This window comes from Homalodisca vitripennis, chromosome 4, assembly GCF_021130785.1.
Source record: "Homalodisca vitripennis isolate AUS2020 chromosome 4, UT_GWSS_2.1, whole genome shotgun sequence".
NCBI lineage: Eukaryota > Metazoa > Arthropoda > Insecta > Hemiptera > Cicadellidae > Homalodisca > Homalodisca vitripennis.
Window position 1 is genome coordinate 111,060,251 of NC_060210.1, and position 20,906 is coordinate 111,081,156.

General features: G+C 31.5%; 1 protein-coding gene across 1 annotated transcript in view; it reads left to right on the plus strand.

Annotated features, from left to right (window-relative positions):
- LOC124359952 (neuroligin-1-like) overlaps positions 1-20,906 on the plus strand; it is a 186,039-nt gene that overhangs the window by 114,691 nt on the left and 50,442 nt on the right. The window contains exon 2 of the mRNA XM_046813146.1: positions 911-1,207. Coding sequence (XP_046669102.1) covers positions 1,103-1,207 — 105 coding nt within the window. The 5' untranslated portion in view covers positions 911-1,102. The remainder of the gene's footprint in view (positions 1-910; positions 1,208-20,906) is intronic.

Consider the following 20,906-nt stretch of genomic DNA (forward strand, 5'->3'; position numbering starts at 1 on the left):
TCTGTATAATAGTTAGTAATGTATGATCACCATAATGTAAAACCATAACACTCATTACATAATACAACAAGCCAGTAAAAATTATATATTGACATTGCTTTTAAATTTAGATTTGGAAGGAAAAAAAGATGTTACAATTACATAAAAAAGCTTATATATAAAACATTGGCATTATCATAACAATCCACAAAAGACCTGATAGTACATCAACTGCCATTTAAAGTGTCTTGGAAAAATTTTGTAAATATGTAAAGTCTACAAAATAAATAAAAATAATCATCCTATATATAGAGAAATATACTTTCTGAGAATGTCACGGCTATACTCTAATTTTTAAACCAAAAGCATTTTACTACATTACCTCTTACGTACGATATCAATTTTAAATTTATCTATTTACATGAGTTTGCTGTCCCTCTACTACCGGACATGGTCGTGTAATGGATACATAATATTCAGTCACCAATTTAATATACTTTGTTACCATTTACACTGATAAAACAATATAAGTATCAGATGATATGGGTATATACTGGCAATCTACTGGTGAACGTGTTAACTTTGTACGTGGCATAAACTTAAGTTATTGGAAATTTTTAATAAAACAATACTGACTTTTTTAAGTTTATATAAAATGCCAGCGAATCTAATTTCTTTAGTTTAAACAAATAACAAACACCTAAATTACAACACTAATCATATACCGACCGAGTTCGTAGTAAGCTGCATTCACCGTAAAGTGACACATCTCTTGTTAAAGTATGCGTTTTTGAACAATATTTTACACGTTTTGCTTTTATTCTTCATTTTATAATAAATAAATATCATTGAATATATTTTGAATTTTTAGCAATCTATATACTTTTTATAAGTTATTTGGTTGTTATGTAACATAAAATACTTATTTCAGGATCCAAGATGAGTATGTCGATCGGAAAAGGTGATCACTATCGAATCGCGGCCGGCTGGTGAGACGATTTGGTACCAAGAAGAGATACAAGTAGTTGGAGAGAACGATAGGGATGATGCCATGTAGCCTTACCCACACCTGGCCATGATGTGATGGAGTGGGGGGGCAGGGGGGGCATGGCTGCTGCTGATCATGTGGACATGTCTCCTGGCCACTGTGCTCATGCTGCCTTTCGTCTCCTGCGGCCCTCGGTACAGTTCTCGCATTGTAGATACGCAGTCCGGAGCCATCCGTGGGGTGAGTAAGCTTCTGTGTACTACAGCGCTAGGCTTTAAAATATTTTATTGATGAAATAAAAAAATCTGTTCCTTAATCGGATGTTGCTGTAACGATGTAAATAATCCGGTTACAGCAGAATGCTCAACTCAGCTTCTGAATTTATTTATTCCTTTCATTTCTTTGTTAAAAAATAAATTCCTTATGACCTATTTCTTAAAATTTATACTAAAAATTCTATAAGAATACTAACAGAAGCACGTCGGCCAAAAGCAGTTCTTCTTACACTCCGTTAGTTTTAAAGGTCTCGAATTATAAAGAAGTTATGTTGCTCTGGTGGATTTAGAAGAAGCCTTTGCTTTAAAAAAAAAACTAAAGTAAATAAGCTAGATGCGAGATAATGACATTTGACCTGGACATCCACTGTACTGAGTTGGATTACCTAATCACGAAGGACGTGTGTGAACTCTAAACTAGCGGCATGAAATAAACATTCCTTCTGTGTTCAGATGGTCGAATTCGGGTTCAATAATACAACACGAAAACTTAATGGCTGTTTTTGTATAGGACACTGTTCAGTTGTATGGCCTAGTGTAGCATTGTGATGAAATCTGCATACAAAATTAAAATGCACGTGAAATTATCGTTGGATATCTGTTATGTAAATGTTTGTTCTCGAAATAAACTAAATCGCATAAATAATAGCCATTATTCTCTATTTGTATTTTTGTTTCCATTAGGTTTTGTATAGAAAGTAAAAGTTTGCTTTTATTTTGATTGAATAAATCAGGTAATAATATAATTATGTATATACATGGTAATATTATAAGCGGAATTGTTATAAATGGAAGCTCTGTCTTCTTACGCTTTATGGATTAGTTTGAAGAAGGCCAAAGCTCTTAAAATTCAGAAGGGCACAGCCTTAGTCTGCCTGGATTCGACATATGTGATGATCATGGTAATATCCGGATCGTCTCCATCATCTTTTACAGCCTACTAACTCATGAGTAAATCATCACGCATCCTAACCCATGACTGTAATATAAAATATAAAGCATTTTTAAAAGATCAAACATTCATAGAAGTTGAACTGGCTTTGCAAACTGTAGAAATAATATATTTGTCTCTCGCCTTTCCAACGAGGCAGACTGCTTTTAACCTGATTTTACAGCAAGGTATGTCATAAAGCTTTCCGAGATATTTATTTTGTTTAGGAAATTCACTAAAATTTTGTGTAAACCCCCGTCTATTTCACTAATATAACTTGGTTATATAGTTACGTGTGTAAATAAAAAGTGTTGTATCCTAGTGTTCTTATATCTGAGTTTTCAAAAGATCTCTCTATAGTTTAAAGACGCAACATTGTTTAAAACCAGCTCTAATATATTTTTATAAAAAAAGTTGGTATAAAATTTGCAGTGTGAGATTATTGCTAAATATATATTGTTTTATGTACTGTTAACTAAATTGCTTTTATTCTGTTGCCATTGTAGAACGGCATATAATTGTTGTTTGTTTTTTTTTTTAGATTTTTTAGTTTATAATCAATAGAATAACGATTCTAGACAAATCTTTAACTTTTAGATAACTCAGACATATTATTTCTACTTTTTTATACTTTAAAACCTGTCATCAGCGTAGTCCCACTTTTCGATCAAAGTTTAAAGTGAAGAAAACTTATTAAAAACATTTTTTTAATATACATAATGGAAATACCTTTTTGTACACTGCTGTTGCTTATAAGTGTGATCAATATAATTATTATAGAGATACGTTTTTCACCCTGCAATTAAGCCAAATTAAAATACTGATACTTATACATACGTCTGATTGACACCAATTGAATAACTAAAGAGCCAATGTCTACTGCTACCGAACTACACTATAAAAACCACCCATTCTTAATGCATTCTTTATTAAAGTAAACGATAAGAAATAGAGATTTCCACTTCATTTTTCCTATTTTTTTTATTTATATGATATCAAGTATATGCTGTATGAATTTCGTTTGGTTCCCACTGAAACAAGCTACATAGCTTTTTTCTAAAATAATGATTTCTTAAGGTTTTGATTATTTAGACTTTTATAGGGGTATTATCAATCATTTCCAGTTATTTTCTTGATTCACGATGATATCCACATTAATGTCTGTACATTCATTACCGAAGTGTTTCTATTTCCCACCAAACCTAGTACCTTTACTTTGGGAAACCAGACGGAAAAACTATAAATACGTTGAATTTATATACTAGGAATATTTGACATATAGTGGGATGTGTGGCACTAGCAAGTTTTAGCAACAGTAACGTTCTAATAAATATTTGTACTTTACATATTTGCAAAGTCTAATATTTTGTGAATGGACTTTTTATAAAGGCAAAATAACATGTTTAGAAGTACAAGTTTGAAATAGAGCGTGACTTTATGAACATTAATTAAAGTTCTATAGAATGGAATTGAAATATGAATTGTAGGTTACTAGAATGTGGAACTATAATGAGATTCATTAGTGGCGACACGAGCCTAATTTGTACTCAGGTCTTATCTTGTATAGTAGGCTTCAGTAGGATCAAGAGCACTCCTCTAACGTACAGCGTCGTATTGTGTTATTACCAATCGACTTGCAGGTAAAACATTCAAAGCTTTCTTATTATGATATATCTACCAGATGAAATAAGTTACAAACGGGTTTAGTATTATATGAGAAAACGAGTATTCTAAGATTTGTATGTAGTAACAATAATAAATATTGCGCAATAAAATATTTAGGAGAAACATTATAAATGATTTTAAATGTTGTATTTTAAAAAGTAAGTTTATTTGACTTCTGATCTTGGCTCAATAATTAATCATATAAAAAATGCAAACGACCTTTGAAGAAAATGTATCATAATACATCATACTTTATTTATGATAATACAATAAACTCTCAAAGTTGTCAAGTGTATTAAACCGATAGACCAGTATCGTATGACTCGCTTTAAAGTAACGAAAGAGTTATCGGACAGACTCAGCATTGTTACATGCATAAAATACATCTATACATAAAAAATATTATGAAAGAGGTAAACACCGTGTAAAACCTGGGTAATGTAGCAATAAAAATTGTTGTTGATATATCTTTTTTAAATTTATTCATCACAGCTCTAATTATATCACCAGAAATGTATAAAATCTAACAATTAGTGTAATTAATAAGTTTACTCGTAGCGTAAAGGTAATCTTATTCCTAACTAATCGGGTTTGGCTGTTCAGACAGTACATTCTTTCGTCCAGGACAATGCAATGCGAAATGCGAGAGAGAGAGAGAGAGGAGAGAGAGAGAGAGAGAGAGAGAGAGAGAGAGAGAGAGAGAGAGAGAGAGAGAGAGAGAGAGAGAGAGAGAGAGAGAGAGAGAGAGAGAGAGAGGAGAGAGAGAGAGAGAGAATTTTACATGAATTTTACAACATCCTGTTGTAAAAGCATTGCCGACATCAATGGTGGACTGTATAATTGAAATTTTTAATTATTTTGTACGGATATTTTTATCCAAAGAATTCAAATTTACAAATTAAATTACTGAGGCTCTAATACGTATGCGAGCAGTAGGTAAGCGTGCTTTGAACATGGATAGAGGACGATAATCGCCGATTTGACTTGATAAGCCGTTAAAGGCGCTTCTGGTAGGTTTGTCGGAAACTATAATTGTTAATTGTGGCGATAGATAGCGCGACCAGTAATAATTGGAAGGCATTAGTAAGGTCGGGTTTGTGAAGATTGATTTTAAATGTGTAATATTATGTGGATACATTTGTAAGGAACTATTGAAAAATACAAAAATAAAAATATTATTCCGGTAAACGGCACACATGTTGGAACATTAAATTTTCTTAAAATTCAAATAAAATCAACTACTGATAAATATGCAATTTGAAAAATACAATTATCTACACCTCTTGTCACAAAACGGGCTTAACTGAAGTATAATCTCAATCGTAAACATCATTTCATTCAGATAGGATAAATGTTTTGTGTCAAATATTAAAATATCTATTAGTCTTAGTTTACTGCTCAGTGTTTGTAAAACTGAATTTTTATGTGGTTTTCTCGTGCTTGTTGTTTATCTAAAGACCAATGTAAACATGAAAGCTAACACTTACACAAATCATATAGACTTCTACCAGTATCAAACTTTATGTTCTCTTTAATAAGTAAAACTTTATGAGAAATTTGAAGTCTATTGGCCAATTCTTTCTTGAGATATCGTCCGGACAGAAAAACAGAGACGTTCCAGTCTCTCGAGTCTGCAGGTTCTCTTACGCTCAGCCAATACCAATATTCCACCATGTAATTAGTAAACCATTATATTAAAATTACAGTGTACATACATTTTTGCTTGTATTTTACTTTTGATAAAGTATAATGAGTACTATTTCAATAATCAAGCGTAGCCAAGAGCTCCTTCTCTCTGCAGTATAAAGCAACGAATCAAATAGAAAATACCACTACATAAGATTTTGTTTGGATTTATCTACCGGTTCTAAGTATATTATACTTTGCAGATATGTAGCAGTCATAAGCAGATTATAAGTTAATGAAGTATGTATTTTAGCAATGTAATCAAGATTAAGTTGCTAGTTTAAACCCGAGTGTTATAGTAGGAAACACTAATGATTTAATTAGTTATATATTGTATAAACTATAATTTATAAAGAATCTCATGTACTATTTCCATCTAAATGCAATTCTGATATTTTAAATACAAATTTGTTATAACAGTGAAGGCCAGGCTATATTAAAGGCATACATCAGAGTAGAGTGTCACAGGTAGGATTTATCGTCATGGCCCGATCAGAAAATTACTTACCAGCTGACGTATTAAACCATTAATCATCGAAGTTTTTTGTGTAAAGATATCTAATCTTATTTAAATATAATTTAAAATGTGTCAATAATTTTTCACTGATTTCTAATTAACAAAAATGTTTGATTGATTTATATACAACAAGACAACATAATGTTACTAACATTTGTACGTTCATTTACTAGACATTTAATACAGTTATTCAATTATCCGTTTACTTCAAACTAGAAAAGAAATATCAGAAAGAAAGTACTCCAAACAAATACTAGCAAAATCTTTTAAGGTTATGTGGTATTTAGCAGCTTATTTAACCCACTCACTTGTACAGAAAGTTCTAAAGAAATAAAGTAAATACATAAATAAGTAGTTTAGCTTATAATTGTCTTAATACGGGAAATATAATAAAATGAAAAGCTAAAAATGCATATATCAATTGTAAATTTAACAAAAAGAATTTCGAAATACACAAACAATATGTAAAATGTATAACTTGTACGCTTCCTTGCTTTATATTTAATATATTCATAAACTTTAGGTTCCGAATTTTGAACGTGTCTTAAGTAGCACCTCTAGTTTCAATGAAGTTTAGTGCTACCCACGGCAAAATATTCGTACAAAATTATTTTAACATTTCCGTAATATGGTCTTTCTCTCTCGCTCTCTCCCTCTCTGGTGTTATTGTACTAAATTGTAATTATGTAATGATTGTAATGATGATATAATGCAATCATGTATCGCGAAATTTATTGCTAACTTTTTTAAATATAGATATAGCTCATTCATTATGTTAAATGTGTGAATGTTTCACAAGAAAATATATCAAATGATTGTATTAAGTATCTTAGGAATTTTTTCATTAATGGTTACTCATACAATAATATGTTTGTTAACCTTTAGCTTCATACCATGGAGTCATAAGCAAGATCATAAAACTTGATGTTACGTATCCATTAATAGGATTCATGCAAAATTTCGAGTCGGACAGACGTAGAAACACAAATAGGAATAGTGCAGTCATTGAAGCGAAAAATATGGTCTTACATCCGAAATTTTTTACTGTGAACCGATTTGCATGAAATTTTGGAATTAGGCTCATCTTACCCTTAACTTCAAAAGTGAAAATGATCTGAACTCCGCCTATTATTTTTAAGGGGTGTAAACAACCCCTTAATGGAATAATTGACATTGAGCCATTTTATCGCTAGAAAACATTTCTAATAGTAAGTGGTGAAATTGTAGAGTGTTTTCTAACACAATTACATCATATTAAAATCATTTTCAACCCCTTGAAAATCGTACAACCCTTGCAAACAACCCCTAAACTGAAAAAATCACAAAAAAATACTTTGGTCCGACATAAAAAGATGTAAGTATAGAGTAAGTAATATTTTATATTCTCTATAATAATTATCAAATTTTTAACCCCCTTTCAACCCTTGAAAACTACCCCTTGATAAAAAATTGTTAAAATTTTTTTTTATAAAATAAAAAGGATTTCAATATTATTCCACACTCTCGAAAATGATTATCGTATTCTTAAGCTTTTCTACCCTTAAAACTACCCCTACATTAAAACAATAAATATATATGATTACATATTTAAAAATAATTCAATTTAGAGTTAAAAATTGCCATTTATTGAATAAAATATTTACAAATTATATAAAATTCACTCAAATGTGTTATATATTTATATAAGAACGTTGGTATGTATTCATGCCTACGTTTTCCAACATATATGAGCCATATTATGTATATATATATACACATTACAATAGTTTTGGGTCTCTATTATACTGCATACTTTCACATTGCTCGAAACATTAACACTCCGAAATTTTCAGTTACTAAGTAGAAAAAAATATGATGAAGTTTTTGGACCATAACTCCTTCAATTTTCATGCTATCAAAATTTATAAAAAAACCATTGTAAAGTTAATTAAGAGAGCTACAACATCCTTTATTGCAATATATAATAAAAAACCTTTTTCTCAAACGGTGAAGGGTTAAAGGGCTAAAGAGAGGCTGTGATTGCGCTGCCACGCGCTCTTTAAACAATCATATCTCCGTCAATTTTTGTTTGACAGAAAAAAACAAAAAGCCAAATTGTTTGTCAGAAAAATACCTAAATTTTTCATTCTTACACTTTTATACGTATCTGTCGTCATTTTTGAAATATTATAAAAAAAGGGGTTTTTTTTAATTTAAATTTTTATTTAATCGTGACTTTTTTAAAAAATATGTGTCCTGAAGCAGCCAAACTGATACAATCTATCAAACTCTTCATAATAAAGTTAATTCTAGGCGGAATACGATTAATTTTAATTTTGGTGGAAATGGCACTTATGAAACCCACTGATTTAAAAGAAAGAACATTAGATGCTCCTCTTATTTGCAATACAGCTCACTTATTTTACGTGTAAAAGACTTTTAATAGGGCTCATTTTAAAGCTTATTTCAAGCACTACAAAACAGTTTTTTATTAGAATGCCTGAAACGCATCTGCTCGCCGCTAGATGGCATTGACCACATCGATTAAATTTCAGACATAATAAAAAACGGCTTTGATCTTTAATATCTAGCTTAATATTGCACTTAGAATACTTTATAAAAAACCAAATTGTTTATTGTTTTAATTGTTACAAATTTGTTGTTTCTACAATTTTCGATAAAACGTATATTTTTAGAGATATTTACAAAAAACCGATGAAAAACGTGAAAAAATTGCGAATTTTCAATTGCCAATAACTTGAAAAGTATTGGGTTTTTCGGAAAACTTTATATATGATTTTTTGCTTAAATCTAGGCCTTCTATCGATATCCGAGGTTATTTTGAAAAACAAAAAATCACCTCCGAGAAGGGGTGGCAACCACCCCCAGGGTGGTTGCGGTGTACAAATCATTTTCACTTTTGAAGTTAAGGATAAGATGAACCTAATTCCAAAATTGTATGCAATTCGGTTCACAGTAAAAAAATTCGGAGCAATAATGCTTCAATGACTTACATAAAGTTCAACCTACAAACTATATTGTTTTAAATACAAATGTTTAAAATATACTAAATAATATTAAATACGCTTATAGTGCTCAGTTTATTGCAAAATTTACCCTACGGATAAAATAAAATACTAAAAAAATTATGGTTGCCTGTAAAGTCGGTTTTACGGGCGAAGATTTTACGTGACAACGTCTTTTTCTCGGTAGAATATTTATTGATATGAATATTATTAAATTGCACAATAGGAACAAGGAATTGAATGAAAATAAGAATTGTACAAATTTTAACTATAGAAATATATTTTGTTTACTAAAACATTGTACATAATTTGAAATTAATTAAAATTTGTTATTGTAAATGGTAAAGTTGAATAAAACATTTACTAAAATTGGAATTTGAAATTCTTGCTAAACACAGTTAAATTCTAACTCCGCGCGTGGTGATTGGTCGTTTTAGTTCGTTTGTTTGGTCGCACTGTTATGACAGGTTAGAGGTTATAATTTGTTATTTTAAATGTTTGACTAGCAATACGCGCTGTTTCTTCTCAATCGACTGAATTACGATTGATTGCAGAGTGATTTAAACTAATAATTTACTTAACACTATCAACATTTGTCAGTAGTATGACATAACCTATAAACTCAGTTTCTCAACTTTTGTGTCAATCTAACAATTAATCAATCAATCATAGTTTACGATAATGAAATATCAGTGTACAATTATTTACCTTTATTGTTGTAGTTGTTGTAAATGACGAATCTAAGCACTCCACATTTTGACGAATAAACATAGTTATCTGCTTTATCCCGTGCGGCGGACCCACAGTTATCTGCTTTATCCCGTGCGGATCCCGTGCGGCGGACCCACTGGACGGGCATCGTAACGTTACCGGGCGTTACACTTTTTCATGAGTGACTCCGAGCCGCAACCTAATTTAAGACGTTGTCACGTCAAAAGTGTAAATATTTGCATCAAATACCAACTAAAAGTAAGAAAACATTAGATACATTAATGCCTAATGTCCTAGAAACTTCACTATTATGTTGGGAATAATATAGTTAATGGTACTGTATTAAATAATACATAAGTAAATGCTTAAATATACGAAGTGTGTGTGTGTGTGTGTGTGCCCGCGGGCGCGCTTATGTGTTTCAATCAAACTACGCTTTTCTTATTTTGAAACGATAAACCATCACGTAACGGTTCTGTGAAAAGTGGGCGACATTAATTAGAAACCCGGGTGCCTTGTGTGTGAGTTCCAATAACATTTCGGATCGTTTGCTGAGATTCTATTATTTACTCAGTCAGCAGCAATATCTGTGCTTTAGCCTCGAGACGAACTGACTGGATTCGTATACAGACACATTTCAAAATATTATTCATTACTAACATTTTATTTGTATATCATATAGTTACTTTCTACCACATGCAAAACTTATTATTTGTTTTATTAAGTTTGGATTATTATGTAATAACATATAAACATTATTGTATGACATTCGATACCACTTGTGAACAATATTATACTAGATTAGTATAAAAAAAATCACCCCATTGCCAAAAAACATTAAATTTAGATATAAAATTTATTCAAAAGTATACTTAAATTCAATAATGTATTTAATATTACTCCTACGATATCTTACATAGGTCCTTAGCAATATAAGTCAGTATGTTTCACCGACATTTAACGTTCTGACTCCTATACGTTTAAAACAATTGTGCTGTAGTTGGTAAAATGGAAAGAAACCTTTGGTACGCATTTTGTTCTAATCAATGCCTCTTCTCTACGTGTGAATTAAAAAAAGTCTCCTTTTGTTATTCATTTCAAATGACTACACACTAGTATATTTAGCTAGATTATAGACCAGATTATACTCGTAAACATCTATGGGATATACATACATGGGTATTACTGAGACAAAAAGTTTATTATTTTTCACTTAAAGAAACATATTTTCAAATTATCATTAGAAAATGACGTAAAAGTCAAATAATATAAATTAAAATACTTAGAAGAATTCCATATATTTTATACAGTAATGCAAACTATTATTATTCTGGTAATATTAAGATCGAAGCATATAGAGGAAAGAAACTATAGCATGAAAGGAAAACTACACACACACACACACACACAAATAATAAAATATATATATAATATAAATATAATAATATATAATTATATAATATTATATATAATATATATAATATATTATATATATATATATATATATATATATATATATATATATGCGTGTTTATAAAGCTCAAAAGCATTGCTTTGGTGTAAATAAATTACTAGGAAGTTTTATAAACAAGAATGTAGATACACATATTATGAATTTCACGAGAGCCCAATTATTTAACACAGCTAATGTTTTCGCTAATCACTTTGATACTGCTATTAATAAAACAAAACATGCATCTAATAATAAAGAAAAAAACTTACTCATGAAACTTATTTATAAACCAAAGTTTTTATATTTCTAAAGCATCAATAAGTTTAACTAAATCTATTATTAATAGCTGTGTTTTGAGAAAGGCGCCGGATATAGATAAAATTTGGTTTAAAGACATAAAACTATTTTAAGCACAGCTCTAATTTTTATAAATTCATTAAACTATCATTAGCCACAGGTACAAACTTCAAAAGTTGGATCAGTGTTTAAGAAGGGATCAAAGGAAATCTTTGAAAATTACCTTCCTATTTTCAAATATATTAAATTTTCTCATAAATAAAAATTTATGAGGAGTGCTGTCGTGTGCAAAAAGATCTTGCACAGAAAATACAAGGCTACTGGTAACTATGGGCATTATTTATAATTCCAGAGGGCCCGACACCATTGTAAGAAGCTGAGTGACCTTTGCCATGCAACATACATGGAGCGAGTTAACAACTCTATTCCCCTAAATTTCAAGGCTTTCTGGAGTTTTGTCAGGAACTTGAAATCTGAGTCTACCAGAGCAAATGAATATTTCTCGGATGATCAACGTGAATCTAGTCCTGAGGGTATATGTAACCTATTTGCTGATTATTTTGCATCCGTATATAGATCTTCGGCTGACCTCATCCCTCAGTTTGACTTCTCTACCCAGATCAATATGTCGTCTTGTTCGTTTGGGGTTGAGGATGTGGAGAGAAAACTTTCTTCATTGGACACTTCCAGGGGAACTGGGCCTGACTTGATTCCTCCATCCGTCTTGCGCTTCTGTGCTCCCATTATTGCGCCTCAACTTACAGTCATCTTCAATAGATTACTTGAGGATGGTATATTCCCTGATGGACTTAAGAGCTGTTCTATTGTGCCGATTCATAAGTCGTCTGATCCTTCTGATGTCCACAATTACCGACCTATTGCTATTCAGCCAGTCCTGGGGAAGATTTTCGAAAGCTTAGTTCTTGACTATGTGAGCTTCCAATTCAAAAATATCATAGCGCCGCAGCAACATGGCTTTGTCCGGGGTAGGTCAACAGTTAGCAACTTGGTTGTTTATGTGGATTACATTTTGTCTGCCTTCTCGAGTGGCGTCCAGGTCGATAGTGTTTATATTGATTTTAGCAAAGCTTTTGATGCTATCAGTCATGGGCACCTTCTGGCCAAACTTCACGGTTATGGTATATGTGGTAGCCTACTTTCTTGGTTTCATTCCTACTTAAATGATAGAACTTTCCTAGTTAGTTTCGCTGGCGCCCTGTCAAGACCTTTCACCGCCACTTCTGGTGTCCCTCAGGGGTCACGCCTGGGCCCCTTTCTCTTCAATCTCTATATTAATGACTTGGTCAAGTCATTAAATGTTGACTGCCTAATGTTTGCGGATGATTTCAAGGTCTTCCCGTGCTGTTAGGGACCTTCTGACACTGAGAGACTGCAGATGAACCTATGCTTAATTGAGAACTGGTGCATCACTAACGCTATGAGCATAAATGCCACCAAATGTTCATTGGTTTCTTTCACTCGCTCTGCCCAACCTCTTGTGGTATCTGACTACGTGCTCAATGGAACTGTACTATCTCGCAGTACAATCGTCCGTGATCTGGGTGTCGTCTTCTCTGCAGATCTTAGCCCTGATAAGCATATTGATTTTATCTGCGGCAAAGCCCTACGAATGCTCAACTTCATGACCTTCAAGGAGTGGTCTTGGCATTGTGGCGTTGAATATCCTATATAAGTCCTTGGTAAGGAGTATACTTGAATACTGTTCTGTTGTCTGGTCTCCTTATCAGCACAATCACATTGAACGTCTAGACAGGATCCAGCGACGCTTCGTCCGAGCTGTCGGTGTTAGGCTGGGTCACAACTATTTTGATGTACCCATTGATCTAGTTGAGGCCTCTCATGGACTTCTCCCTCTGTCTACTGGAAGGCAACAGGCTGATGCTCTTTTCCTATGGGGAGTTCTTCGTGGCACGGTCGATTGTCCTGACCTACTCTGTCGCATTGATCTGCGAGCTTCAAGACTGACCCGCTCATGTAACCTGTTTTTTAGTCGGTCGCACCCCACCAACTACATCATGCACGGCCCTCTTCCACGTTTGCATCGACTGGGCAACCAGCTGTGTCGCCAGTTCGAGTTCTTTGATGACAGCCAATCTGTGATCAGAGGAGTCTTCCAGAGTCGGGTTCCCCAGTGAATGTTTGTTTTCCGGAATGGAGTTCTCCTATATAAATAAATAAATTATATCTCGAGCTTACTTATTGTTTTATGTTTATGTATGTTATCGTTGTTTCTTGTCATTGTTATGTTAGCTATTGCTATTATTGTTAAACTGTTATTGTTATTATTTATACTGTTTTCCTCGTATTACCTCTATTTATTGAATTGTTGATTTAGTTTATTAAGTTTGCCTATTGAATTAGCTTATTGTTGGTTGACCAAAAAAAAAAAAAAAAAAAAAAAAATCATTGCTTGGTTATTGAATTGTTGTTTTAGTTTATTAAGTTTGTTTATTGATTTAGCTTGTTGTTGGTTGACGTGCTTGCAATATTTTATTGTTTTGTTCTTTATTGATACCTTTGTATTGTTTTTCTATAATTTGAATTGTCATCTTGATATCCTTATCTGTAAAATGGTATATTACCGTTGATAAATAAATAAATAAACAAATACCCTTGGCAAAATGAGGTTTACAACGAGCTTAGTAACATAACCAAAGATATTTATTGCGTATAAGTTATATGGGAATAGAAATGTACAACACTGAGAAATAGGCTAGTACAATGAAATCTACACATAGTAGGTAGCAATACTATATAAAGTAAACATATGAAAATATAATATAAAAATGGCATTTAATATAATAGAAACAATGAAATTTATGTTATTTTCATCTCACAATATCTCGTTCAGTTGATGGCAATAACAGCTGTCGTTGTATCTACAGGCCATGACGAGCCATGTCCATTTTGGTTAGGTTAAAATAGTCGACTATTGTGATATGATGTTGAGGGAGAGGGTCAATGTCAGCTGGGTCTCTTATTTCGTATAAACATGATCGGTACTAATGTTTCCTTTGAACCATGGAGAGTTTTGCATTATCGTCACGAGCTATAATTATTTGATAATACAGTAATATGTGTCTACATCTCTGTGTTATACAGTAATTACGCTAAAAATAGCTATAAATGAATATCTATAAATAATAAGTTGTTTAGATTTTTTACTTAAAGCTAAATATTTCAATGTAGTATACAAATTAACGTATTCTTACTACACAAGTAGACCACCATTTTATTTGAATTATTTTTTTATTGAATTTAATATGATAACATTATGTAATTTGTAACTTAAACTTTAACTTAATCTGTCATCAATATTAGTAATCTGTCATAAATAGGACCGCGTTTTTAATTATGTACTGGATATTCTAAGGGTCTAATGTTATACTAGATAACAATGTTATAACAGAAACATTAATTCCTTAGTGGATGGAACAAAACTTCATGAACATTATATCCGCCACCAGCGTCTCGATTGATTTAAAGCCACAGGCGGAAAGTGGTTGACCTTTCCAAGTGATTGGATGGCCTGGCGCCATGTCGCGTCGCTTCTGCCTTATTTGAAGTCATTGCATTTCCGAGTTCTCCATCATTTATGTCTAATAAATTGAAGTGTTTCCTGATATGAGGTATATAACTCTAAAAGAATTGCTTACAATACTTAAAACATTTTCGTTATGAAATGCATGTTAAGTTTATAAGTAAATAGATTCTTAAATATTCTTGATTAATACTGCGTTAGCAAACCACTCATAAAATGCATTATTTCAGTATATTTCTCCTTAAATTTAAATATTTTTTGCGTTTTAGTCGTATAAGAAGCGAAATGATGTTTAACTGAACGTGTTTTCATAAACATCAAAGGTGGGTATTTTTCGTATACCTGTATATCTATAACAAAATGAAATCCCTTATAACAATAGGTTGTCGTGTTTGTTGTTGGAGAGTCCCATGATATTTACCAGGATTTGTAGGCCTAAATAATTTGACTTCAGGTGGAAAATCGGTTTTATCTTGTAGTTCATAACATTTTATATAATTTTACAAAATTAAAGAATACTTTATTTTTATTTTATTCGTTTTTGAAACTAACTAGCTTTTCTAATAAGCTAACAGTTATCCTCAAATTCACACTCAATTTCGTAGGGTTTTTACCTGCATGAGATCTTTTGGTTAGAGTTATTATTTATATTTCTGACACCATTGTTGAGTTTGCCTTCTTCCAAATATCAAGAAAATATTTTACATTTTAAATTTATAACCATTTTAACTTACGTTTATGTTAGTATTTTTTCCATATCTGATTTCAGCCCTTTCCCGATTTAGGAACTATGTATACATACACATCTTTGAGAAGCCTTCTTTTGTTAAAAGACAAGTAAATTAGATTTCATAACAGTATTTAAATGTAAAGCAAAAGTTATATTGCATTCTCTCTTATATTTGCACTTCTAGCAGTTACCCAATTTGCACACAATTTAGTAGGCAGTGCATGTGTATTGCCACTGCTGGTTCGAGTGAGTTATATTTCCAAGTTAGCCTTGTTGCTGCGATCAAGAAAATACGTCAAAAAGAGTATAGTTATCGCCATTTTAATTTATTTTGTTCTTAGTATGTTTAATTCCACACTTGAATCTGCTTTTTTCCACCATCAAGAATTTATAGTAATAGTTAGGTAGTAACATAATCTTTCATATAATACTTAATATTTGTAAAAAATTTTGTTTCAAGTAAATTAACCGAGACAATACCTTCTTTTTATTTATAAAATTAAAAGTATATTTTAGAACATAGAGCTGGAATTGGTAGATTAGTTCAAAAGCACAGTCTAGCGAACTCTCATCTAGCGTAATTTTTACAGGCTGCTTCAAAAAGAGTAAAGTCTGTACCATCTTATATTTCAGATAATTTTGAAAGTACATGCGTACTTAGCTTAGCTAGTTGCAGAAATTCAAGGAGGTGAACAAATAATTGTTATTCATTTGAAAATATACACAATATAAATGTAAACAAATTGAAAATAATAAAAAAACATTTACAAGGAATAATTGATTACATCACAAGTGCTCTTTACTTAATACTTCAAAACTTTAGAGGCCGCGATGAGAATGTTCGCTAATTTAAAGTCCATTTGGGCGTAGCCCCGTGGTTTACGTTTAAGTTTCATACGCGGAAATACATTTCTCTGACTGCAATTACGTAAGTCTAAAAAGAAACAATTCTTTATCTTTCCTAATATCAATATATAACAAATATATAGTTATGTAAATTCGGATTTTAATATTACACCTTCGCTATGGGTATTCCTTTAGGACAAGAAGAGTTTGAAAAGTACTGACATGTAAGGGTTCGTGCGAAGCAAAGACTGCCCGCGAGTGCCCTCGAGTGTCCAATAAACTCTGTGTGGTTGTAGATTTATGGCGTTAATATTACTCTCTTATCCTGACATACTTTACATCCCCGCTCAACGAGCTCGTACTTCATAGATTTATGAGTGTTTATTTTGTATCTAGGAAATTAAGGATCAATTAAAAGCTACTTACATATGAACACTAATATGCATTAATGATGTTCATTATAAAAGACAAGTAGTATTTTAAAAGTTTAATGTAATAAAGAAAGATGCATAAACCACTTAATTAGTCAGTTTATGATGGAGAGTGCAGAAAAAAGATAAACTAGTATTACAGAACGGAATGTTTCATACCCAATCATTTTAAACTACAATAAATAGGGATATTTTAAGCACTTATTGTCTGCAGGTCAGTGTGTATCTCTATATGTTTGGACAGTAGAAAACAAAGAAATTTAATATTGATAAAAAGGGTTTTCCTTAAATTTGTAAGTAATATCTTCACAATGAGTAATGCCCGTATGATGGCAACTAAAACAATTCTAAATAGATAAATTAATAAACAAAGCCTATACAATTGTATGACATTTTAACATATGATATTTCTCATTGAATTAAATTAAAATAGGCTAATATAGTGGAAATTCGACATTAAAATTCAGTTAAAAGATGTGATTTTAGCACTTTCTTGCTTTTTATTACTCTCGCGACCTCAGCTCAACTTTTTTTTACTTAAACACTTCAATGAAACATCATTAAATGAAGATACCACTTAGAAAGATAACCAGAGAAAGATTTCATCTTTATAATTTAAATGTTGAGTTAAACCTTATTTATATATAAACAACATTGATTTCTATGATACTTAGTACATGTCCAAATCAAATAGTGTAGTACCCTGAGCGTCATAAAAGTCTATCGTTTAGTATGCTGACACAATTGTTTTTTCTGCTGTGGGATGTATTGATATATTTTTGTATTATTTTCATATTGGTAATCTCACTATATCTTCCATGAAGATGAAATAAACTATACAATTGAAATTTCTTATTTGGCATTAAAATGCACCGTCGATTTTGGATACAAGGACTGTACAAAAAAATCGACAATTTAAAAATTAGTACAACAGTTTTTCCTATATTCATGCACATTGGCTAAATTTATTGCACTTCTAGGTTCATCAATAGGTTCCAAAATGTCATTACATAATTATACGTCCTACTATATACATTTTTCAGTTGCCACAATATATATCTACTTCTCCCAAATCTATCGTTCGTAAGAACTATTGTGTTGCATGAGAGTCTATTAAGTATATCTGTAACAGAGATATATTAAGTTTATCAAAAATCCTGAAAGAGATGCTAGACGTTATATACGTTAATATATGCTAGTGACCACAAGTAACATCAGAAGGATTCGGTATAACTAAAAGGAGAATGTAGTATAACAAACGGGAAGATCAAAGGACTGTTACAGTTGCATCCTCACGGAGAAATAGGGAACTGAATGATTCTGGGCTCAGTGATATCTAAAGTGATTTAGAAGGGACATGTGTTGCACAGTACACTACACGTTAACTAATAGACTCTACTGTAGTATATAGCGTGTAACTATTGTACTCGTATCGTCCATTAATAAATATTTAGAAACGAATTTATATTTTTAACTAATTTATTCTAACAGGTACGAAACTAAGAAAACTGTGAATTGTCGTACAAATGTATTCACTAGAATAACGAACGAATAATCATGTTACAAAAATAACAGCTATTTTTAACTTACGTTGGTCATAGAATATAATCTTTGTTATACCTTTTTAACAGTGATATGGAGAGAAACAGGTGGCTTAAAATTATTTTTTTTTTTACTGTGTTAACCTCATACTTTGTTATTGTTTAGCACACAAATTAGATGAGTTTGAGACGTAATATTAACGGTATAAACATGTTAGTTATTATTTAAAAACAACTTTATAAAATGTGTATCCAGTATCATGAAAACCGTTATTCTCCACACGAGAAAAAGTGTCTAAGCACTTAATTGTATTTTCGATAGTTCGTGAATTACGATTCCACGTAGAAAACTATTAGAGAAGTGTTTTCAAAAAAGTAACTTTTATATATGAAATTGTTTCATAATTCAGCATAACTTAAACAATGTTTCTTTGGTGTTATTTCAATGGAAGATAACAATTTTAGGTTACACGGTTTCGTGTATTCAACATATAAGTTCAATTTTTTTATTCACATTGCGCATAGTGATTGGCTGAGATTTAGCAAACGATAAAGCTCTAAAAGAATTAATTTTTAAATATACCTTTTAAGTAATCATGAAGGGAAAGAGAAAATCGCACTGTAAAAGAGTTTGTAAACAACTGAGTAGAGCCTTAAAGTATTTTTGTATGTGACATAGTAACATGTGTACACCAACTACATCAGTACTTAAACATGGTAACTTAGTGTGTGTAGACATTAGTTATTTAAACACAGATATATAAACAGAACTAAATAAACAAAATGTGAATATATCATGTGGTGAGTTATCTCGAGAAAAACTTATAATCTCTAGTCCTAAATTTTTACAAAATACTCAATTTATGGGTAGTAAAAAATGAGTTTTGTAAAGATGCATGTCCAAATATAGCATTAGGCTAAGAGTCGTCCAAAATATCACTTAGAGGGATGTTATAATAATTTCTCTATGCATGCTGTGTGGTTATAAATAATGTCTTTTCTGTCTGGTCTCAAGGCCAAAATGTGCGGTAGAATTAACAATTTGCTTGCATCTCCTACAAGCCATGTTACACGGAAAAAAGGTTTAATGTACTCTTCCCTTAATAAAGGTTAGATTGGTATTTCAGTCTTAGACATAACCATTTCGTAAATCAGTAATTTTAATCACTTTACCCTTGCTTATTGGCTGGACAGTTAGAAGTCTGTCTGTCTGTATATTGTTATAATACCTGAAGAACAACTGAAACAATATACTTGAAACATTCCCAGAAGCTTCATGTTTACATACGCACCATTGATTCTAGGGATCCAAGTCTCCCGTTTAAATTTGAGATTTACCTACTAATTTACTTGTGGATATATCCATACCAAGTTAAAGAAGATGAGTAAATCGTATTGATACAGAGATGGAGAATTGTTTACATTTACACATTGCAATAGGTAATTTAGCAATTTACATTCATTGTACATACGTTTACATTTATGAATCTGAATACTGAAATGAAATTTATAAAATTTGTGAATAGTGAAAAACGTCATACCTTCAAATGTTTATATCGTTTAAATCCAAACGAGCTTTTAAATTTGTACGCTAGATGGTCCTTAGTACATTATGTTCATAAATATTACATATGTTTAAATACATATTCGCCAGCTCTTATAAAACTAGTAATGATTGGACTTTTTATAATTAAATAATAGTATTTTGTCCAGTTTACTTATATTGTGCAGCAGTTCGCTGAAAATTAACCAGTTATTCTAATTTGCCATTTAGCCTACTTTTTATGTTGACTGCATAAGTGACATTGTAACAAGAGCCTCTACCCTGAAGAGCAGATCGGTAGGAAGATCTAGCCGTCACTAATGTGCAGCAAAGAAACCAATGGTTTCCATGCATCCCAATAGTTTCTTAAGCCAATCATTCAGGCGCTCTTCCATGACCAAGAGTTGCTAATGATTGAGGAGTGAGTATATTTCAATAACCTGAAGTTAAGTGACTTATAACTTAAAATATGGGAAATTACAATATTAGTTAAATTAATGATATGGGGGTTAGGTTATATCCTTGGAGGTTGAACAATATTAAAAAATAGTTTGCTAAGTCTTCAGCTAAAAGGATTCACGAAGTAAACTATCCTTGTTTCAGCTTTAAAGCGTGCAAGAATATTTTGGGTAATGAATGCATATTTTCGGAATAATTGAGTTAGAATTATTGCTCTGATTAAGAATACAGACATCGGATCTTAGAATTCTACTTCTATCAAAGGCGCCTGATCCGATCTAAAGGAT